General features: G+C 50.2%; 3 protein-coding genes across 3 annotated transcripts; 1 reads left to right on the plus strand and 2 right to left on the minus strand.

Moving 5' to 3' along the window:
* Window positions 1–143: 143 nt before the first annotated feature.
* PC9H_006831 (uncharacterized protein) lies at window positions 144–1,884 on the minus strand (the record flags this gene model as incomplete). Its single annotated transcript, XM_036776370.1, has 9 exons — window positions 144–207; window positions 517–742; window positions 810–954; window positions 1,009–1,183; window positions 1,244–1,380; window positions 1,440–1,561; window positions 1,619–1,658; window positions 1,738–1,778; window positions 1,845–1,884. 9 exons carry the CDS (start codon window positions 1,882–1,884, stop codon window positions 144–146), a joined length of 990 nt encoding a protein of 329 aa, XP_036632389.1.
* A 1,370-nt stretch (window positions 1,885–3,254) lies between these two features.
* Window positions 3,255–4,817, plus strand: PC9H_006832 (uncharacterized protein; the record flags this gene model as incomplete). The annotated part of the gene is made up of 1 exon (XM_036776371.1): window positions 3,255–4,817. The coding sequence occupies one exon, from the start codon at window positions 3,255–3,257 to the stop codon at window positions 4,815–4,817; it is 1,563 nt and encodes a 520-aa protein (XP_036632390.1).
* Window positions 4,818–5,240: 423 nt separating this feature from the next.
* On the minus strand, window positions 5,241–6,177 carry PC9H_006833 (uncharacterized protein; the record flags this gene model as incomplete). The annotated part of the gene is made up of 3 exons (XM_036776372.1): window positions 5,241–5,792; window positions 5,852–5,907; window positions 5,964–6,177. 3 exons carry the CDS (start codon window positions 6,175–6,177, stop codon window positions 5,241–5,243), a joined length of 822 nt encoding a protein of 273 aa, XP_036632391.1.
* Window positions 6,178–22,516: the final 16,339 nt, after the last annotated feature.

A 22,516-nucleotide genomic window follows, 5' to 3' on the forward strand; every position in this document is an offset into this window, starting at 1 on the left:
GTAAGTCATTGTATTCAAGGAGAGGATCTAGAATGCGAGCCGGCCAACAGGATGGAGCCGCAGCGTGGGTGAGGCTGTGGCAATCGCTGCTCCATTCTGGCGGCCCCAAGGCACGCGGCGGCGCTGCAGCTGTGCGCGGTATATTAGGAAAGAGCGTGCACGATCACCTCAAACACGGCAAAAGTAGCCATGTTCACTGGGATCGCGCTGTTCGAAAGATCCAGCCACGCGTAAATTTTTCGAGCGCATCGATTGGGTAGAGATGCGATTGCGGGGACGCCGGGTATCCATAAAGGGGGGCAGCCAATGGGCGTCGTGCGTGCGGGGGAGCAAAAGGGTATCGGTGAGTGTTCGGTGCGACAAACGAGTGGAATGGCTATATCTAGGAGCCTCTGGACGAGACTAGAGCCCCGCAGTGATCGAGATGGACGGGGCATATGACTCCGTCCATCAACGCCAGGGGGCGCAAGCCATACAGCTCATGAAGGATAACTAGTTCGAGGCCCCAGGACTCACCGTATTAGTGTGGGGGCTAGCCCCCGGAAAAACACGCCAATACCTTCGGTGCGGTACGAATTGACAATAGTTGAGATCGTGGTCCGGTAGGGATTTGAACCGTTCGAATGGGTCGAGGCGGTTGGTATTAAGTGTGTGTTCGCGCTTGGTTCGAAGGGGAGGTGATGCTGGCTCCCCTGCATCCTTGTCTTTACGACATCCATAGGGAAGGTAAATAGCCAACCAGCTGTATGGGCACAAACCACCAATCAGAGACGTGATTGGGAGTTGAGCGGCATAATAGAGCTACGAACCAACACCGGCAACGCCACCGGCGATAAGCATAGCATACCATGGAAGTTTGTTCATGTCGGATTCGACTTCGGCGAAAATGGAGGAGTGGTCCGGCGAGGCCTGGAGCGTGGCGGGCGTAGTAAAATAGCGGCAGGTAGCTTCGTACTATTGGAAGTCGTCAGTTCTCCATTTCTGCATCTAATGGGGTGGGGTACGCACCGCTGCGAAGTAGGCACCGTAACCGCAATCTCTCAGGGCGGTCGATGTGATTCCTCGATAGAGCCCACGCGTTCCGGACTCCTTGAATATCTGCAAGGCAACCCGAGTAGCAGACGTCGGCGTCAATGAGGCCTGCTGTCGGATCTTAATTAACTCAGTGGGTGTAGTAATTATTCTTCATTTCCGGGAATGTCAGTATTACTGATCCAGTAAATTTGTATGGGAGTTTACACACGATGAAACGATGCCGCTGCCTGCCCCTGCTAGGGCGATCTGTGCGAGCGTCGGCTGCGCGTTCGGGTGATCAAGTTGTGCCTTCATGAAGACGCGATAAGATGCGAACACCAAGCCATTCATCAAAGCGCACGTCGCCTTCACAACAAAAATAATTCAGTCGAGGTCTGGATCATCAAAGCCCGCTTCACACTCACCAGAGGCGATGTAACGCCCTTGTATAAACCAAAGATCCTCTCCTCCTTGATGATAGTGGCGAAAGCATGGGCAGTCGAGCGATATCTACCAGCGATTTGGGGGCTTTGGAAGCGTACTTTGACTACACCGGATCAAGGTACTTCGTCAACGACATGTTTTGACCGCTGTAACTACTCACCAGTGTCGAAAGGAAATCCAACAATCAATCCAGCCGCGCCCTAGAGGGCGTCAGGGGTTTCAGAACCCGGTACCACGATGACCGCGTCAAAACAAGAGAATCGGGATCATCAAACTCACAGCGACCGTTCCAGCGACAAAGTCCACCACCGGGTCGATCTCTGCAACGAGGCCACCACATTTTCAGCGATTCTTTACTGGAAGTAAATGAAACTACTGTGACGAACCCTGTGCTTTGGTGTTGCTTTGAATAGCAACATCTTCCATGTTGGATGGCATGGGAAACTCCAGAGCCTTTGATTGGTGGGTTTTGTAGTTGCCTGTATTACATAACGCGCTGATCACACGGTGTTTCGGCGTTCAGCGCTCTGGCACACAGCGCAGAAAGGACGCGCTTCAGACTGTTGAAGGCATGTGGGGATATTGAGACGGTGAAGTACTCCGATTTTTGATGGAAAGACCCAAACTGTTTGCAGTATGCTCTTTATTACAAAGTCGGGGTCGATCACACTTTATAAACTTCGACAAGTCGTTTACTAGATATATCATTCATAGCCTCACGCGCAGGACGTGTATCTACATATTAGTACACAGGCACGTACTACAGTGCATGATAGAACCGAAGATCTCCGGCACCAGAGCACTTTCTCTTGGTTCAAATGGCGAGCCAACAGTAAAGCATTGGAAGCTCAAAGGAAGTCTCAGAACGAGGCGAGCCAGCAGTCAACGCCAAGCGCAGTACAACGCGCGTGCTACAAGTAGGACACAAGTGATTGGCGAGCAAAAACACAATAGCCAGCAAACGGGAGTCGTGTCTCACAATATCGGCTAAACCGATGAGAACAGGTACTAGACTTTATGCGAACCAATGAACCAGAGTAAAAGGGAATCCCCCAGTCATCCACCTCGTTTTCGAAGCAGGGGGAGGAGATCGCCGCCTGGAGGATGATTTTTACGGTACGAGGGGGAGACATAGGGGCTAGTTAAATGCCGGCCCCTCGTCGATCATGATCGGAGCTTTCGGAGCGATCGAGCGATTGGTTGGCTATTTGCCGCGCAATCACCGCAACGAACTCGACAGGAGTATGTTCTGCTACACGCCCATTCCCCTCCTCGTGCTTAATCAGACTGAATAATTTGCCCTTCAGTGAAAGCCAAACTGAGCCTGATCCAGCAAAGATCAATGAACTTCATCCAGATCTCCATGTTTTCGGTATGGCACACCCATAGCCTTGGACCTCGTGCTGAGGGTAGAATGATTTGCCAGCACGAGCACGAAACTAAGCTATTATGAGCACAAGTTATATCACTTACATGTCTGGGCGCCGAGTAACTAACCAAAGTATAGCAGGATCTTTCCCCATGTCTTTATGGGTGGTTCTAGAGTACGGTTGATTATCCCTCACTTAGATTACGGGAAGCTTTAAAGGAGTGTAGTTTCATCACTTGCTCTCAGCTCTGTGGTTACCTTCTTATAACGGGACTATGCTACCCTAAAACCAGTCCCCTTCTCGTCGAGATGTCCGTAAAGGGGTTCAAAGGGAGAGAGGGGGTCACCTGATCGCGTACACCGTTCAGGGTTCCCCCCCTCCATTCCAAGCTTATCTTTCCTTCTACCATCGCTGCATTTCATTACCATGCTCTCAATTCGAAGTTTACCCCAGGAGCTGACCGACATGGTAATTGAACATGTCGTCGACCGAGACGACAAGAAACAATGCGCCCTTGTTTGCCGTTCCTGGCGAGTTGCGAGCCAACGCCAACTCTTCGCCCACCTGGATTTCATGATCAACCAGATGATGCCAGTTGCCGCCAGCCCCACGGCGCGCTTCCATGAAGCCCTCGCCCATTCCCCCCACTTAACCAAGTACGCTTTGCACATATGCATCCTTATAATCGGATTCGACGATGAACACGGGCACTCCAAGGCACAACAGCAGCTCTTCGTCTCAATGCTCCCAAAATTCAGAAGGGTCGCATCCATGGAAATACATTCCCCGTTCCCCACGAATTTTAGCCGTTCCGTAGACACCTCGTTGCTAGCCGCGGTGCACTGTATGTTGTCTTCCCAACTCAAACGATTCGGTCTCGTTGGATTGTGGGAGTTCAACAATCTCCTGGGGTTGCTGAAGCTTCTGGGTACCGACTTACCCTCCCTCGAATCCCTCACTCTAGGAGATATACTCATTCTCGACGACGACGAAGAAGATTGGGATGTAACGTATTCCGATGGAGCACCCATTGTTATCCAATTTCTGCGGCTCACGCTCACTTATCTCCCCCCATTGATTGGCTGGTTCTCAAGACACAGACGCAAGATCATCGTGGACGACCTCCATCTGAACTACCTAGATGAAGACGCTGCTGACGAATTGCTGAACATATTGTCCCCAAACCTCAGAACCCTAACATTGTGTCCTAGTGAGGGTGGGGATACCACACGCAATATCGATTCTCCCTTCAGGCTGACAGCATCTCTAGGTCGCATTATCCCCTACAATTTCAAGCTCAGTACCTTCCCCCTGCTCAACAAGCTTTCTATCCCCTTGCTCGAGTTGTGGCCAGTCCCACTGCTAGAACGGCCCGATCCCGACAACATTATCCAATATATCGAGCTCAGAGCCACCCTTGTGTTGATTGCCTCTTCACCAGCCTTGTGCCATCGACTGGACGACCTATTATCTTCATCCTTTCCCCGTCTCATAAGTGTTACCATTGTCTCAGAAGGCGATATCCACCAGAACGTTGAAATGAAGCCCATCAGACGATATCTACGCAAGCTCATCGATCTAGGGAAGCTTCTTATACGTTTATCCACCGGTCAAATACTCTCTTCGAGCGACGTAATCGAGCGTTCGGCCCAGATGTACTATCCTGGCGATTTCCCTTTCTTCATCGATACTCTCGAAACGCTCTCCTCTCCCCCAACGACGCCTCAACTACTCCCCTCATTAGCTTCTATCTTACCCGACGCGATGCAACCTCTGACTGAGGTCGAACGGGAAGTGGGTCAGTATTTCAGCCACCTGCAGACCCAACAAGCAGACCCACAGCCGTCGCCTGTCCCTTCTGCAATCCCCTTCACAGAATCATTGATTCTCCCACCATTGCTGCCTCTAAATTCCTCTCACGCGGCGATGAACGATCTACTGGCATCGCTAGTATATGACGAGGAGCTACGCGATGGTAGTGTCTCGTAGGACGCGTCGGCGGTCTCCGAAATGGTGATGTATTCACAATGATCCCTTAAATTGGCGCGATGTTCTCGTAGTGCTTTTGCCAACTATTGGGGTGACCCACGGCGTCGGTAAGACTCCAGCACGTCGCCAACTCACCGAGCGCCCAGGGGGAGTCGCATTGGAGCGTCATACTTCTTGTATTGAAGACATCTACCTGATTGCTTATTTGCTTATATATGGGTATCAAGTGAAAGTACGTATGATAGAGATAGCTTGATTAAATACCACGATAAGCCCTAAATACTGCCTACAATGGGGTATCCTAGCGTACATCGATGCTGTTCTAACTAGTATGAACAGAAAGGATCCCTGACCTCGTATGTACACGAACGGAGGACTATGTAGTAGACGGTTGATAATTCACGATTAATCCTGCGTGATAAATCAAAGAAGCAAAGTCAACGCGAAAGCACATGCTGCCTGCCACACACGGGGATGCATGGCCATAGCTCCCATGGCGCCGTTCTCGTTGACGGCAACGGCTGAGCCTGTGGCGGCGGCGCTCGAGGAAGATGCGCTTCGGCTAATGGGAGATTGTACGGCTTGTATCTTCGTCGTTGAGGGATTCGACGAGACAGCTACGGGGGACGAGCTGGGTGCGACAGTGGGCGGTTGGGCATCGACGGATGGTTCTGCTGAGGGTGAAGAAGAGGAGGGTGCTGGCGCGCCTGAGGCAATCCCACCAGTAGGTACCTGAGAGGAAGGAGCACCTCCGCCGGCGACACCACCAATAGTGGGAGGCGGTGTTGCGGCAGATTCGTCTACGAGCTTTCCAACACCCCATGGGATGGGGTCGTTAGTACCAGGTTGGCGTGCGTTCGCAGGAGGTACGGTTTCGCCATTAGGGCCAGCAATGGTGAATCTGGTGGTCCACGTCTTTTCGGGGTCGACAGGCGAGGAGAACTGATAGAAATATATGGCCGAGTTGGGCTCAACCTAGAAGAATAGAACATCATCTGAATAAATCAGTGGGAAAGGAAACTTGGAAAGCTGACCGCAAGACATTTGTACTCGTACTGCCCGGCCTTGGTGCCATCAACGGTGGTAAGAGCTAGCAAGTGCACTCGCCTTAGCCTAGTGTGAGACTAATTAATACTAAGAACGCACTCGTCAGAGGAATCATATTAAAGTTGTCGCCAGTCATGAGTTGGATGTTCATGGTCTTCCAGTCTTCGGTCGTACCGGTGTCGCCGCCCCAAACAATGCGGCACGTTGCGCCTTCGTTGAAAATGTCTCCTGGGCCGGGTTCGCTAGGTGTCGGGACGGCGCGAGCGACGAGCGCAGCGGCAAGAACAGTCAAGGCGGTCAATGGTGCGAACATTGCTTTGACTAATATGATCGTCAGAGAAGATCGTCGTTGGGCGGGGGGCGGTGAAGTAAGGTTAGCCGACTGGGGTAGGTCGAGGCCGTAAATTAGCTAGAAGTAGATGATATAGAGGAAACAAAAAAGTACCTTTGGACGCCTGCTTGTGGGCTTGTTGCTTTTAAAGGAGCGACGGGGTAGAATCAAGAGAATGTGAGGTTCTGAGCAAGGAAGCCCAGAAAAAGCGTTGGCGTTTTGGTTAACCTGCGGCTAATAGATTTCATGAGCGCGTCACGCTAGTCATCCCCGGTGTGACACAGTAGTCACGCATGTGCCTGACGCGGCAACCCGCAAACGACGATCCTTGGCCCATCCAAAATCCTGTCATCCTGTTCCTATCCAGCTCATCTTGCAGGCTCCCAACTTGCAGAAATTTCCGCGTCGAGCAGAATATCTTACAGAATATTTACGATTTAAAGTCGGAATTAACGATGGGCTATTCTCGCCGCGTGCTGAGATCACAAAGTTCATCTCCATCACTGCCATCAAAAGAGATTCCAACAGTTGCATCAAACATTCGCCAGCATGGAGACGCTCAAGCGCTTGCAGGCTCTGCGGGGGTATACAGCCAATGAGATTTCTGTGAGATAGCCATCCTTGGCGGCCGCAAGACGTTCCATATCCTGCTATGCATAGCGCACGCGCGGAAAGTGCATGGTAAGGGATTCTATGGCCTTGGAGTTTGAATCCACTTCAGCTGACCAGTCGGTGGGGGCTGTAGCTCAGGTTCCAACACACTTCTATCGCGCGCAAAGTCATCCTGAATCAGGGTCATCTCATTCGGGTGACATACAATGCACTGAAGGCCGTTTAACGTTGATTGGGCGTCGACACCGTTGCAACTTGCCTGCAGACATGGGAATCGATCTGAATCGGTCCGTTACACAGCTCCTACTTGATCGCGTCACCTAAGGATCATCATGAAGATCATCATAGGCATATCATCATCAACGACTCTCACAGGCGACGCACAAACCCGCGATAACTCGAGTTGTGAAGATGATCATGGACCGCGGCAACACCTTTGTTCATCGTAAACAGAAAGATGCGGATGATGCGTCCCAGAAAAGGATCTGGGGGCGGCTGGAGTTATTCGTATTCTGGTGCTACTTGTTCACCGAGCTCCAGCATCATCCGAGCTAGGCAAACAACCTCGCGATGGAGGGTAATGCTCCAGATTCCGTAAGACCAGAAAAATGTACCCCTGACATCTGACGCAACAACTTACTGTTCGATGGCGGAGATGTTCGTAGTCAGCAGAACGTACAAGCAACCTTCTAGATGACGGTGGCTTTGCAAGCACCCGATTATCCTCGGATGCGTCGTCTATATCAATAATTTGTGCTACTAGAAGGGTGCGCTTCTCTCTGCATCGAGGCGCGTAGTAAGTGGCAGCTAGTTGTAAATGGGTTGAATCTGGTCACTGGTTAAGTACCTCTTGGATGAACTTTATGGGTAATGGGGAAGGAATCTATTATATTAAGTCTCGATCCGTGTGAACTTTGAACTTAGGTAATCTTAGGTAAGCAGCAAATGTTGCGCGCGCTTCTTCTGTGTGAGGGTAGAGGAATAGGAGATAGGAGAGGATGTCTTGCAAGTAAGATTCTGCTGAGAAGGGGGGAATATATGAGCCATAGAGTATAAGTATGGGTAGTCCCTTACACAAGCCTCTGAATGAGCTGAACAGGGTCTGTGAAGGCTTGAGATGGGTGCTATATAGAATGATAGTACAGATGTAAATCTCATCATGAAATGAATTCAGTGTATGTAGATCAATATATACTTCAGAACTAATTACATGAGATGTAATATGATATATTCAGTTGATTACCACAATAATGAAGCTCAAATAATGGAGTAAAGGTTGGGGCAACCAGAGAGGGTAGCTAAAGCTACTCAACTTCCATGCCCTAAGCACTGAGTTTGGCTTTGGGCTCAGCATAGGATACTACGAGATTGCATGATTATAGCTGTAGCAGAATAAAATTTCATTTGTCAGGCTTGAATGACAAATTCATAAACCAAAGCATTTCAAGTTCAGGGTGACAGGGGATACACAGTAGGAGATAGGAGGCACAGTAACTAAACTCAGTTGTTGTGGGACAAATGCATGATTATGAAGCTGTGCAATGTTGAGAGGATGTTACGAGCCACACTTGCAGAGGGACTCGGGGATGCGCGGACTGCGGGTGCGCAGTTCCATGTAGAGGCGCGGGGGGAAACGAGTGAGCGAGAACATACGGGCTTGGCTTCAGCTACTGGCTGCGCCTCCCACACTCTTGCATGCCCTGTATTTCCAGAGAAGATCCTACGCGGGTACCAAGGGTACAGCAGAGGTGAGGGGATGTAAAGGAGAGACCTCAGTAGAGAGGCGGAGGTGCGAGTGTGGAAAGGAACTAATATTCAAACTGAGGTAACTGTATGTATGGTACAGGAAATATATACTGGGGAACACGTGGTGTCCACGCGTTCACAAAACAGCAATGAGTCCGGTAGGAATAAGTACAGCATGCTTGAATATGTACAAGTCCAAAGTCCGTGTAGCCACATGTATGCGCGGCCTGAGTCCGTAGCTGGAATGCCCGTTAGTAGCCCCTAAGGGGCCTCCTGGATGCGCCTATAACAGAGGATGCAAGTATGTCATCAGTACTGTGTAGCATGTATTAGCCCTCAGCTACCATTGTAATGGGCCATGGTTGGTTGCCAGGGGCTGCATAGCAAAAGCTGACATAGTGGTTTGGAATAACACTGGGGAACACTCTGACCATTGTCAATAACAATGAGTGATATTCCTTAAAGCAATTTATGGGCATGTATTGGAAAATGAGGTCGTATAGCATGTAGGATGTAGTTACATCATGGTAAGGAAGGAAGATGCCCTTACATCTCAGATATACAAGAGGTGTATGATACTGTGTGATTACCTAATATACCAGATGAAATTGGTGATTTCTGACAGCATGAAGGGTAGATATGTATGTTAGCTGAAGCTTTCATGTAATACTTCCAGGCAAAGTGAGTGGTTAGCAGATTAGATGTATAGTAAAGATGAGGGATTATGAAAAATCATATTTACATATAAACTCTGCCCCAATGACTCCCAACCTTTTTTTTTCTATAAATCTGAGGAAAACTGTGTGATAAATGAAGTGAATACCATCCCTGATTCAATGGGAGCACGAAAACAGGGGAGGGTGGAAGGGATTGTCACGCGCCAAAGGTGCGGGATGCAACGGGCGACTTCTGAGGTCCGCGAGACAGAGAAGAGAGCTGAGAGACGGTGAGTCAACCGGAACCTGTGTTGACGAGATGAAGGTACAGGAGTCGAGCGGTGGAGTACAAGTATGATATGCGGGAAACACTGACAGGAGTCCGTAGTGGTAACAACTACAAGCATAGTGCATAAGAGATACAGGTGAGTGCATAGTAATCTACGAAAGGCCATGAACTAAGTAGAATGTCCATGAATAGCTAGAACGGCCGTGACCACAAAGGGCCTGACCCTCACACAGGACATCAACAAGATTTTAAGATGTATTCAATGAATGGTATCCTGAAGCCACAGTCCCTGATTTGAGTTGTCTACATTATATCTATTATAGAAGCCTGAGTCTCATGCGTGACGAAGTCACGGGCCTGAAACTTGTTTATATTATTAAAACACAATGGTCCATAATGTTATGTAATCAAATTTAATGTTACATAATCAAAAAAGAGCGCTCACCTCAGTGCTTCACAGAGCCACACAGGGGGACAGGGGATGGATAGGGAATAGGAACAAGGACTACCAGACTGAACTCTGGACTGTCAATGCTACCAGATTATGATGAGGGTAGCCATAAAGGCATCATGTCTTCTCTCCCTCTGCATAACATACTTTAACAAATAAGCTTCAAGTACTCAGATTAAGCAATTCATCAAAACATTGAAGCAGGATATCAACAAAATGTAGACTGTAGGATTATGCAGTTAGTATTCAATTGGAGCTTTGATCATTTATTTACAGCTGTGATTAATGTCCGAGATTGAACTTTGAGGTATCTTAGTTATTATTATTTAGCCAAAAGTCTGTACCTCCAGGAGTAGCAAACTAAGCTATACAGGACTACAAGTAAGAGATATGACTGATAAGGAGGGATTAGCATACCTGAGAAATGTCCTTGCATGCATGCAAGTTTCATAGCAGACTTGCTGTATTGAATACAGAGTGTTGGTAGGGATGCTTACTAAATGAGGGTTCTGGGACACAGTGGCTGTAGATATACAAGTTTCAGGCCCGTGACTTCGTCACGCATGAGACTCAGGCTTCTATAATAGATATAATGTAGACAACTCAAATCAGGGACTGTGGCTTCAGGATACCATTCATTGAATACATCTTAAAATCTTGTTGATGTCCTGTGTGAGGGTCAGGCCCTTTGTGGTCACGGCCGTTCTAGCTATTCATGGACATTCTACTTAGTTCATGGCCTTTCGTAGATTACTATGCACTCACCTGTATCTCTTATGCACTATGCTTGTAGTTGTTACCACTACGGACTCCTGTCAGTGTTTCCCGCATATCATACTTGTACTCCACCGCTCGACTCCTGTACCTTCATCTCGTCAACACAGGTTCCGGTTGACTCACCGTCTCTCAGCTCTCTTCTCTGTCTCGCGGACCTCAGAAGTCGCCCGTTGCATCCCGCACCTTTGGCGCGTGACAATCCCTTCCACCCTCCCCTGTTTTCGTGCTCCCATTGAATCAGGGATGGTATTCACTTCATTTATCACACAGTTTTCCTCAGATTTATAGAAAAAAAAAGGTTGGGAGTCATTGGGGCAGAGTTTATATGTAAATATGATTTTTCATAATCCCTCATCTTTACTATACATCTAATCTGCTAACCACTCACTTTGCCTGGAAGTATTACATGAAAGCTTCAGCTAACATACATATCTACCCTTCATGCTGTCAGAAATCACCAATTTCATCTGGTATATTAGGTAATCACACAGTATCATACACCTCTTGTATATCTGAGATGTAAGGGCATCTTCCTTCCTTACCATGATGTAACTACATCCTACATGCTATACGACCTCATTTTCCAATACATGCCCATAAATTGCTTTAAGGAATATCACTCATTGTTATTGACAATGGTCAGAGTGTTCCCCAGTGTTATTCCAAACCACTATGTCAGCTTTTGCTATGCAGCCCCTGGCAACCAACCATGGCCCATTACAATGGTAGCTGAGGGCTAATACATGCTACACAGTACTGATGACATACTTGCATCCTCTGTTATAGGCGCATCCAGGAGGCCCCTTAGGGGCTACTAACGGGCATTCCAGCTACGGACTCAGGCCGCGCATACATGTGGCTACACGGACTTTGGACTTGTACATATTCAAGCATGCTGTACTTATTCCTACCGGACTCATTGCTGTTTTGTGAACGCGTGGACACCACGTGTTCCCCAGTATATATTTCCTGTACCATACATACAGTTACCTCAGTTTGAATATTAGTTCCTTTCCACACTCGCACCTCCGCCTCTCTACTGAGGTCTCTCCTTCACATCCCCTCACCTCTGCTGTACCCTTGGTACCCGCGTAGGATCTTCTCTGGAAATACAGGGCATGCAAGAGTGTGGGAGGCGCAGCCAGTAGCTGAAGCCAAGCCCGTATGTTCTCGCTCACTCGTTTCCCCCCGCGCCTCTACATGGAACTGCGCACCCGCAGTCCGCGCATCCCCGAGTCCCTCTGCAAGTGTGGCTCGTAACATCCTCTCAACATTGCACAGCTTCATAATCATGCATTTGTCCCACAACAACTGAGTTTAGTTACTGTGCCTCCTATCTCCTACTGTGTATCCCCTGTCACCCTGAACTTGAAATGCTTTGGTTTATGAATTTGTCATTCAAGCCTGACAAATGAAATTTTATTCTGCTACAGCTATAATCATGCAATCTCGTAGTATCCTATGCTGAGCCCAAAGCCAAACTCAGTGCTTAGGGCATGGAAGTTGAGTAGCTTTAGCTACCCTCTCTGGTTGCCCCAACCTTTACTCCATTATTTGAGCTTCATTATTGTGGTAATCAACTGAATATATCATATTACATCTCATGTAATTAGTTCTGAAGTATATATTGATCTACATACACTGAATTCATTTCATGATGAGATTTACATCTGTACTATCATTCTATATAGCACCCATCTCAAGCCTTCACAGACCCTGTTCAGCTCATTCAGAGGCTTGTGTAAGGGACTACCCATACTTATACTCTATGGCTCATATATTCCCCCCTTCTCAGCAGAATCTTACTTGCAAGACATCCTCTCCTATCTCCTATTCCTCTACCCTCACACAGAAGAAGCGCGCGCAACATTTGCTGCTTACCTAAGATTACCTAAGTTCAAAGTTCACACGGATCGAGACTTAATATAATAGATGTTATCAAGATCAGAACAGTGGCTGAGATTAGTAAGGGTACACCAGGAGGCTGTGGATGAACAGGAAATAGGAAATAGGGGAGGAACTACTCAACTGTAAATGTGATGCGGCAGTACTTAGTATTACCTGTCAGCGGTCCTCTGCACAGACATAGCTATCACAACGTGTATATTACCCATCTTATCAGTACATCAAATGACATAATCATATCATTGCACTCCTGTACTCCCATCTGCCTAACGAGTACCTGTGCTCCCCGTCGTACAAGGCCTTGACACCCTCCCCTGCTCAGGTCAACAGCCCTTAGACTTAAGGCCTAAGTCCTCCCTGGCCTGGAACTGGCCCTCCCTCCCTTGCAGGAGTCGTGCGAGCACCTCTTCTCCCCAACAGCGCGACCTCTCTCTCACACAGACGCTTCACAGTAAATGTCCACAACTTATTGTAAGTGTGCAATAAAGACATTAGTACTTCAGAGCTTTTGCATAGAATATTTCAATTATCAGTCAAGTTGAGGGATCAGAATTAACTCTTCCCATTGAATCTCAAGACTCATGATAAGTAAGCTGCTTATGTAGCAGAACATCTTTAAGATAGTCAGAAAACAGGGGAGGCAGGGGTGAGAGCAAAATATAATCATGATCAAATAACTTGGGTTTTGATGGTAGCGGAGTGGGATAGGAGTATAGTATTCAAGTATAAGAGGAGATCAAGGAGTATGAGAGAAGAGGAGAGGAGGAGAGAAAGGGAGTATAGAGGAGAGGAGAGGAAGTTGGAAGTTAGATGAGAATATTCAGTACCCATTTACACATCTATATAGTAAACCTCCCAGAGTGACTTACAACTTAACTATGATTTTGTGGTAGTACAATTGTGAGGTTTTACAATGTAACAATTGCATGATTAGGGGATGTCAGAGTTGGTGTAATGGTTGTAAACAAAAACAAAACGGTTGAAACATTACACCAGATATGCTGAGTTCCCCAAGCTGTTTGCTGCTGGAAACTGTTACTGGGGCTTATGAAGCAGAGATGAACTTTTGAAGAATGCACTGTAGAAGAAGGTCTTTGTTGTTCCATTTGTTTTCATTGTATATCACATCTGGCCTGTATACACACTGAGTCACTGATCTACACCACCATGGATGTCACATTGTTACTGCTTTCAGCCACAGCTTACATAAAGCTATTTACTTTTGAATTACACTGTGTGCTATGCTATGGACTAACGAGCCTGCCCCTAAGCTGGAGTTAGTGCTTATTGTTTTGTTTCAGTTGCATTATTGGGGTGTCAAAGCTGAATCCTTCATATCGGCGGAATCATAATGTTTTGACCATTTCATTTCAACTGTTATGCCAACTCTGACATTCCCTATTACGAAGCTGTGCAATTTTGAGAGAATGCAAGTATGTTGGACTCCTTTCTGAGTTCCCAAATCTCCAAATCTCCAAGTTCCATGTGAGTGTTACTGAGCAAACAGAACAGGTAAACATCAGGACTGTATACCATGTATCAGCCCTTAGGGTAGCTTAGTTGTAATAGGCCATGGTCAGTTGCCAGGGGCTGCATAGCAAAAGCTGTCACAGTGGTTTGGAATAATACTGGGAAACACTCTGACCATTGTTGATGACAATGACTGATATCCCTTAGAGCAATTTAGGGGCATGAAGGGTAGATATGTATGTTAGCTGAAGCTTTTATGTAATATTTTCAGGAAAAGTGAGTGGTTAGCAGATTAGATGTATGGTAAAGATGAGGGAGTATGAAAAATAATATTTACATATAAACTCTGCCCCAATGACTCCCAACCTCTTTTTTTCTATAAATCTGAGAAAAACTGTGTGATAAATGACTGTGTGATAAATGAAGTGAATACCATCCTTGATTCAATGGGAGCATGAAAACAGGGGAGGGTGGAAGGGATTGTCACATGCCAAAGGTGCAGGACGTCAACAAATGTAACGGATGACTTCCGAGGTCTGCGAGACAGAGAAGAGAGCTGAGAGACAGTGAGTCAACCAGAACCTGTGTTGACGAGACAAAGGTACAGGAGTTGAGCGGCAGAGTACAAGTACGATATGCGGGAAACACCGAGAGGAGTCTGTAGTGGTAACAACTACAAGCATAGTGCATAAGAGATACAGGTGAGTGCATAGTAATCTACAAAAGGCCGTGACCACAAAGGGCCTGACCCTCACACGGGACGTCAACAAGATTTTAAGATGTATTCAATGAATGGTATCCCAAAGCCACAGTCCCTGATTTGAGTTGTCTACATTATATCTATCATAGAAGCCTGAGTCTCATGCATGACGAAGTCACGGGCCTGAAACTTGTCTATATTATTAAAACACAACGGTCCATAATGTTATGTAATCAGATTTAATGTTACATAATCAAAAAAGAGCTTCACAGAGCCACACAGGGGGACAGGGGATGGATAGGGAATAGGGAACAAGGACTACCAGACTGAACTCTGGACTGTCAATGCTACTAGATTATGATAAGGGTAGCCATAAAGGCATCATGTCTTCTCTCCCTCTGCATAACATACTTTAACAAATAAGCTTCAAGTACTTAAACTAAGCAATTCATCAAAACATTGAAGCAGGATATCAACAAAATGTAGACTGTAGGATTATGCAGTTATTATTCAATTGGAGCTTTGATCATTTATTTACAGCTGTGATTAATGTCTGAGGTTGAACTTTGAGGTATTTTAGTTATTAGTCTTTCGCCAAAAGTCTGTACCTATGGGAGTAGCAAACTAAGCTATACAGGACTACAAGTAAGAGATATGACTGATAAGGAGGGATTAGCATACCTGAGAAATGTCCTTGCATGCATGCAAGCTTCATGGCAGATTTACTGTATTGAATACAGAGTGTTGGTAGGGATGCTTACTAAATGAGGGTTCTGGGACACAGTCACTGTAGATAACCATGGGGAGTGCTCTGGCAAGCATTAACAATGACAACCAATGCCTCTCTGTAAGGGGACACTCCTATTTTCCCCTTTTCCCCTGTCCTGTCCCCTTCCTCCTCGTCCCTTCCCTCTTTCTTTCATTCCCTTTCCTTTCCATTCGTCCCCTTTCCTTTCCGCTTCCCTTCTGTTCACTCCCTTCGCATCCGAGCCTCGTCCGGTGACCCCAAAGTCTTCCCGCGCTTCGGACGCCTCGGACTCGCTCGGACTCGCTCGGACTCATAGATACACTTCGGGGCTCGTCCGGGCTACCTCCATCTTCCTTTCCCACTTTGTTATTCCTTGTCCCCACTCCCCCAGGTTGCTGGCACGGCTCCTGTACATTCCCCTTCCACTTCATTATCACATGCCCCCTCGTACCTTGTGATATTCGTTCGTACCTGTGGCTGGTGTACTGTACAGTTACCCTTCATTCCTCCCACGCTACTACAGTATATACTTCGCTTCCTAGCATGGAGAATCCCCATCCTGTTCTCTTTGGATTCTCCCTCTGCTAGGCCTGCGCTGTCGGCCATCTTGAGGTTGCCCTTACAGCAGAACAGGATCTCCCATCCTGGCACCAGAGCCCTACGGAAAACGTCCTGCGCCACTCCGGACTCGTTCTCGACGTCTCTCCGGTTTTGCGGACATTCCGGACGCTCTCCTGCTACTCCCACCCACCTCTGAGGACCCAAGGAACTCCATCCCTCGCCCCCCTGACGACTCCGAAATGCCGGGCGCCTCCAGCCAGATCCCGCCATCCGAGCCAGTCGCTCCAGGACCGGACTCCGAGACTTTGCAGACCTTGTGGGCTCAGACGTACAAACACCAAACCCAAATCAGCTCCATCCAGGATACACTCGCCCGAATTGAAGGACTCCTCCTAACACCCTGTCCGACTACTCCGAAAACAACTCCGGACTCCGCGCTGAGGGGCACTGAAGCCTCCCAGCACGCCCCGAGTCGATCCGAAATCACCCCGCGTTCCCGTTTGAAGCCTGCCTCTCCCCCGATCTTCGACGGAAACCGCAAGGATGGTCGCGCGTTCTACAACGCGTGCTCCATCTACTTCCAGCTCTGTCCGGACCACTTTCCGACTGAGCAGGCCAAAATCCTCTGGTGTCTCTCCTTCTTCCAGAAGGATCGCGCCAAGGAGTACGCGGACATGGTGCTCCGGAGTCCGAAGGATCCGTACTTCGAATCCTGGGCCGCCTTCGCGACTGAATTCCGGACTCGCTTCCTTCCGGATCGGGAACGCGAAGCCGCCATGCTCAAGCTGGAGTCCACCCGATACCACCAAGGGCGTCGGACTTTCCAGGAGTACCTCGACGAGTTCCGGGACCTTGTAGACCAGTCCGGATACTCCGAGGGCTCCAACATCACGATGAAGTTCCGCCGCGGATTGGACTCCATCATCCAGAGCCGCGTTGCCGAGTCCGCAGACTGTCCGGACGAGGATGACTTCGAAGGATGGTACAAGGCAGCGCAGCGGGTTGCTGACAACCGAGCCGCCAACCAGTCTTTCCACTTTGGCGTGCACTCCGGAAACTCCGGACACTCCGGATCCCTCGTCCGACCAGCAGCCAACTCCGGAGTCGCTCGGACTCCTGCGGGTGTACTCCCCGCACCTCGGACTCAGCTCCCGCCTCTGCAACCCCGCTTCCAACTTCCGCCTCCTCCGAAGGCTCTCTCACCCGGCGTCCCCATGGACGTCGACCACACCTGCTCCCGGCCCGCCGCTTCGCAGCTCTGCTACCGATGCGGCAAACCCGGTCACATGTCCCGCGAGTGCCCACTCCGGTACGACGTCCGGTTCATGACCACCGAGGAGCGGATGTCCGCCATCGAAGATCTCCTGACCGTGGCCGATGTTGGAGAAAGTGCAGGGACCTCGGAAGGAATAGACGATGAGGGAACAGCCCCGGTTGAGGAATCGGACGCGGATTTTGTCCGGACCAACAAGTGATCAGTGCGACCTCGTTGGTGAATAACCGATTTGCTTGTCTTAGCGTAGACGAAATAGACGATTCCTATCACTCCGATGATTCGTCCGACGCTAAGCAAACGACTCCGGTTACAATCCGCACTCTCCGAAGGTTTCGCCCGCAGTGGGAACGGCGGCTACCCAGTAGCTATAAGATCTCCGCGCTGCCCGGCAAGCTTTCGCTAGATATACCCGTTGAAGTGCAGAGCACGGATACACAACACCGATGCACGCTGCAGGCCCTGGTGGACTGCGGAGCCACCGGAGTCTTTATGCATCCGCGCTTTGCGGATGCTCATGGTTTCACCCGGCGCAAGCTGTCCGCTCCGATCCCAGTCTTCAATGTCGACGGATCACCAAACGAAAACGGATCCATCTCCGAAGTCGTGGACCTTGTACTCTGGTTCAAGGATCACACGGAACGGATGCTTTTCGCGGTCACTAACATCGGACGGCAGGACATCATCCTCGGATACACCTGGCTTCGGAAGCACAACCCCGAGATTGACTGGCAGACAAAGGAGGTGACCATGAGCCGCTGTCCGTCCGGATGTGATACCTGCCGGAAGGAGTTCCGCCATGACAAGCTGACCCGACGCAAGGAGTCCGTACAACTCCGGGAGTGTCGTACGGGTCCGATGCCAATGGTCGAGGAACTGCACTCGGACGACCTCCCGCAGCTTCAGGACTGCGAGGATGACGACGAGGACGATGAGGCCACAACTCCGGACGACTCCGAACTTGAGAAGGGCGACCGTATCTTCGCAACCATTCCTCCTCCGACTCCGGAGTACCTTCGGAGTCTTTGGGAAGAACACGTCCGAGCTTCGGAGACGGTCTCGCAGCGCCTCGCATTGGCTTTCCAGCGCAACAAGCCCCACGATCCTCGGAACAGCGCAGTCCCGGGCTTCCTCCAAGAATTCGAGGACGTCTTCGCCAAGGAGTCCTTTGATGAACTGCCCATGCCGCGTCTGTGGGATCACGCCATTGAGCTAGTGGACGGAGCGGAACCGACCTCTACCAAGTGCTACCCGCTGTCCCCCGCGGAGCAGAAACAGCTGGACGAGTTTCTGGAAGAAAATCTCCGGACTGGTCGGATCCGCCCCAGCAAGTCGCCCATGGCCGCCCCGGTGTTCTTTGTTAAGAAGAAGGACGGATCGCTCCGCTTGGTCCAGGACTACCGGAAGCTCAACAGCATGACGGTCAAGAATCGGTACCCACTTCCGCTCATCTCGGACTTGGTGGATAAACTCCGGAACGCTCGCTACTTCTCCAAGCTCGACGTCCGGTGGGGTTTCAACAACGTCCGGATCAAGGAGGGCGACGAGTGGAAGGCCGCGTTCCGGACTACGCGTGGACTCTTCGAGCCGTTGGTAATGTTCTTCGGACTGACGAATAGCCCATCTACCTTCCAGACCATGATGAACGACCTCTTCCGGGAGCTCATTACGGAAGGTGTGGTCATTATCTATCTGGATGACATTCTGATCTACACCAAGACGCGCGAAGAGCATCGCCGGGTCCTCAGGCGTGTCCTGGAGATCCTCCAGCGGAACAAGCTCTTCCTCCGAGCAGACAAGTGCGAATTCGAGCAGACCAAGGTGGAGTATCTTGGAGTTGTCATCTCTGAGGGTAAGATCGAGATGGATCCCGTGAAGGTTTCCGGAGTCGCGGACTGGCCGACCCCCCGGACTCGGACTGAACTCCAATCCTTCCTCGGGTTCGTCAATTTCTACCGCCGCTTCATCAAGGACTACTCGCATATCGCTCGGCCTCTCTTCGACCTCACTTGCGCAAAGGAATGGCAGTGGAACGACTCCGCTCAATCCGCATTTCTTCGGATCAAGGAGCTGATCACTTCGGAGCCCGTTCTGGTCTTTCCGAAGGAGGATCGGCCATACCGGGTTGAAGCGGACTCGTCGGATTACGCTACGGGTGCGGTCTTGTCGCAGCTGGATCCGGATGATGGTAAATGGCATCCTGTCGCATTCTACTCTAAAAGTCTACAGGCTGCGGAGCGGAACTACGAAATACACGACAAGGAGATGCTTTCAATCATCCGGGCGCTCGAAGAATGGCGGCACTACCTTGAAGGCGCAGAGGCTCCGTTCGAGATCTGGACGGACCACAAGAACCTGGAGTACTTCATCAAGGCCCAGAAACTCAATTGTCGTCAGGCCCGCTGGTCGCTATACCTCTCCCGCTTTGACTTCACTCTCCAGCATCGTCCGGGTCGGACAATGGGTAAGCCGGATGCTCTCTCGCGCCGCTCGGATCACTCGGATGGTAAGGATGACAACAAGGATGTGGTTTTACTTAAGCCGTCCTACTTTGCCGTCCGTGCCACGGGTGTCACTCTTGAAGGGGAGGAGAAGGATATCCTCACGGCTATCCGGACTGGAGTGCGGAATGCGAAGTTTGAAGATGCAGTGGCAAAGGCGGCAGAGGAGTTGAAGAAGGCCCAGGGCAGTCGCAAGACAGTCCGAAGCGCGGAATGGTCTCAATCGGACGGACTCCTGATGTTCCGGGGTAAGATCTATGTTCCGGACTCACCGGACTTGCGTCGGACCATTGTAGCTCAGCACCACGACACCAAGGTCGCAGGACACGCCGGCAGGTGGAAGACCCTCGAGCTCGTTTCGCGCAGCTACTGGTGGCCCAACATGTCCCGGTACGTCGGATCCTACACCCGCCATTGCGACCTCTGTCTCCGGACGAAGGCCCAAAGGCATCCGCCCATGGGTGAACTCCATCCGCTTCCCATTCCGGATGAACGCTGGGATCGCCTGAGTGTTGACTTCATCGTCGAGCTTCCGGAGTCCGATGGGTTTGATGCTGTCATGAATGTGGTCGACTCCGTAAGCAAACGCGCCCACTTCATTCCGACTCACACCACAGTGTCTGCCCTCGGATCCGCAAACTTGTACCTGCAGAACGTCTGGAAGCTGCACGGACTCCCTCGGTCTGTTGTGTCCGACCGGGGTCCACAATTCGTCGCAGAGTTCACCCGAGAAGTCTACCGGATGCTCGGAATCAAGCTGGCTGCCTCCACTGCGTACCACCCTCAGTCCGACGGACAGACGGAACAGACTAACCAGGAACTCGAGTCCTATCTCCGGATCTTCGTTGGAGAGCGCCAGGACGACTGGGCTCGCCTCCTGCCTATGGCGGAGTTCGCGTACAACAACCGGGTCCATGCGTCCACTCAGCAGTCACCCTTCCTCCTGGATACCGGCCGTCATCCTCGTCTCGGGTTCGAACCTCACCAACCACCGTCTCGGATGGAGTCCGCAAACGAGTTCGTAGACCGGATGAAGTCCGCAGTCGACGAGGCTCATTCCGCATTGGTCAAGGCTCAGGACGACATGAAGCGCTACTACGATCAGCGTCGGACTCCTGCTCCGGAGTACCAACCGGGTGACAAGGTCTGGCTGGACTCGTCGGACATCAACCTTGCCCGACCCTCCCGGAAACTCGGACACGCACGACTCGGTCCTTACAAGGTCGTCCGGAAGGTTGGCAAGGCAGCGTACCGACTCCAGCTCCCTCCGGGCTTATCCCGTCTCCATCCCGTCTTCCCGGTGGTCAAACTCTCTCCCTTCGTTCCGGACCCCATCCCGGGTAGACGCCCTGTCGCTCCGCCACCTCCGCAGCTCGTTGACGGAGAAGAGGAGCATGAGGTAGAAGAGGTCCGAAATAGCAGACGGTTCGGTCGGGTCCTGAAGTATCTGGTGCGTTGGCGAGGCTATGGCATTGAGCACGACTCCTGGGAGCCCGCGAGCAACCTCCAGCATGCTGCCCGGAAGGTCAAGGACTTCCATGATCGTCATCCAGATGCAGTACGCGTACTCCGGACGAGTCCGATGAATCCGACGACTGCTCTACCTCTCCGGATGACTCCTGCAGCACTGGACCAGTCCTGGGAGCGTTGGCGTAGTCGGAAGGCTCCGGGCTCTGCGCAATCGTACTTCGACATCTTCTCGCAGCAATCCGGAGTTTCGGGGTTGGTGAATTCATGGCGCGGCAGGCAGGAATCTTTGCGTCGGGTCGCCGCAACCTTGAAGGGGGGGTGATGTAAGGGGACACTCCTATTTTCCCCTTTTCCCCTGTCCTGTCCCCTTCCTCCTCGTCCCTTCCCTCTTTCTTTCATTCCCTTTCCTTTCCATTCGTCCCCTTTCCTTTCCGCTTCCCTTCTGTTCACTCCCTTCGCATCCGAGCCTCGTCCGGTGACCCCAAAGTCTTCCCGCGCTTCGGACGCCTCGGACTCGCTCGGACTCGCTCGGACTCATAGATACACTTCGGGGCTCGTCCGGGCTACCTCCATCTTCCTTTCCCACTTTGTTATTCCTTGTCCCCACTCCCCCAGGTTGCTGGCACGGCTCCTGTACATTCCCCTTCCACTTCATTATCACATGCCCCCTCGTACCTTGTGATATTCGTTCGTACCTGTGGCTGGTGTACTGTACAGTTACCCTTCATTCCTCCCACGCTACTACAGTATATACTTCGCTTCCTAGCATGGAGAATCCCCATCCTGTTCTCTTTGGATTCTCCCTCTGCTAGGCCTGCGCTGTCGGCCATCTTGAGGTTGCCCTTACACTCTCAATGTAAATCAGGGTGAAAAGTCTACAATATGAATCTTTTAGATAGACATATGTTATTGAGATCAGAACAGTGGCCAGGATTAGTAAGGGTACACCAGGAGGCTGTGGATGAACAGGAAATAGGAAATAGAGGAGGAACTACTCAACTGTAAATGACCACAACTTATTGTAAGTATGCAATAAAGACATTAGTACTTCAGAGCTTTTGTGTAGAATATTTCAATTATCAGTTAAGTTGAGGGATCAGAATTAACTCTTCCCATTGAATCTCTCAAGACTCATGATAAGTAAGCTGCTTATGTAGCAGAA

The sequence above is a fragment of the Pleurotus ostreatus genome, assembly GCF_014466165.1.
Source record: "Pleurotus ostreatus strain PC9 chromosome Unknown scaffold_4, whole genome shotgun sequence".
NCBI lineage: Eukaryota > Fungi > Basidiomycota > Agaricomycetes > Agaricales > Pleurotaceae > Pleurotus > Pleurotus ostreatus.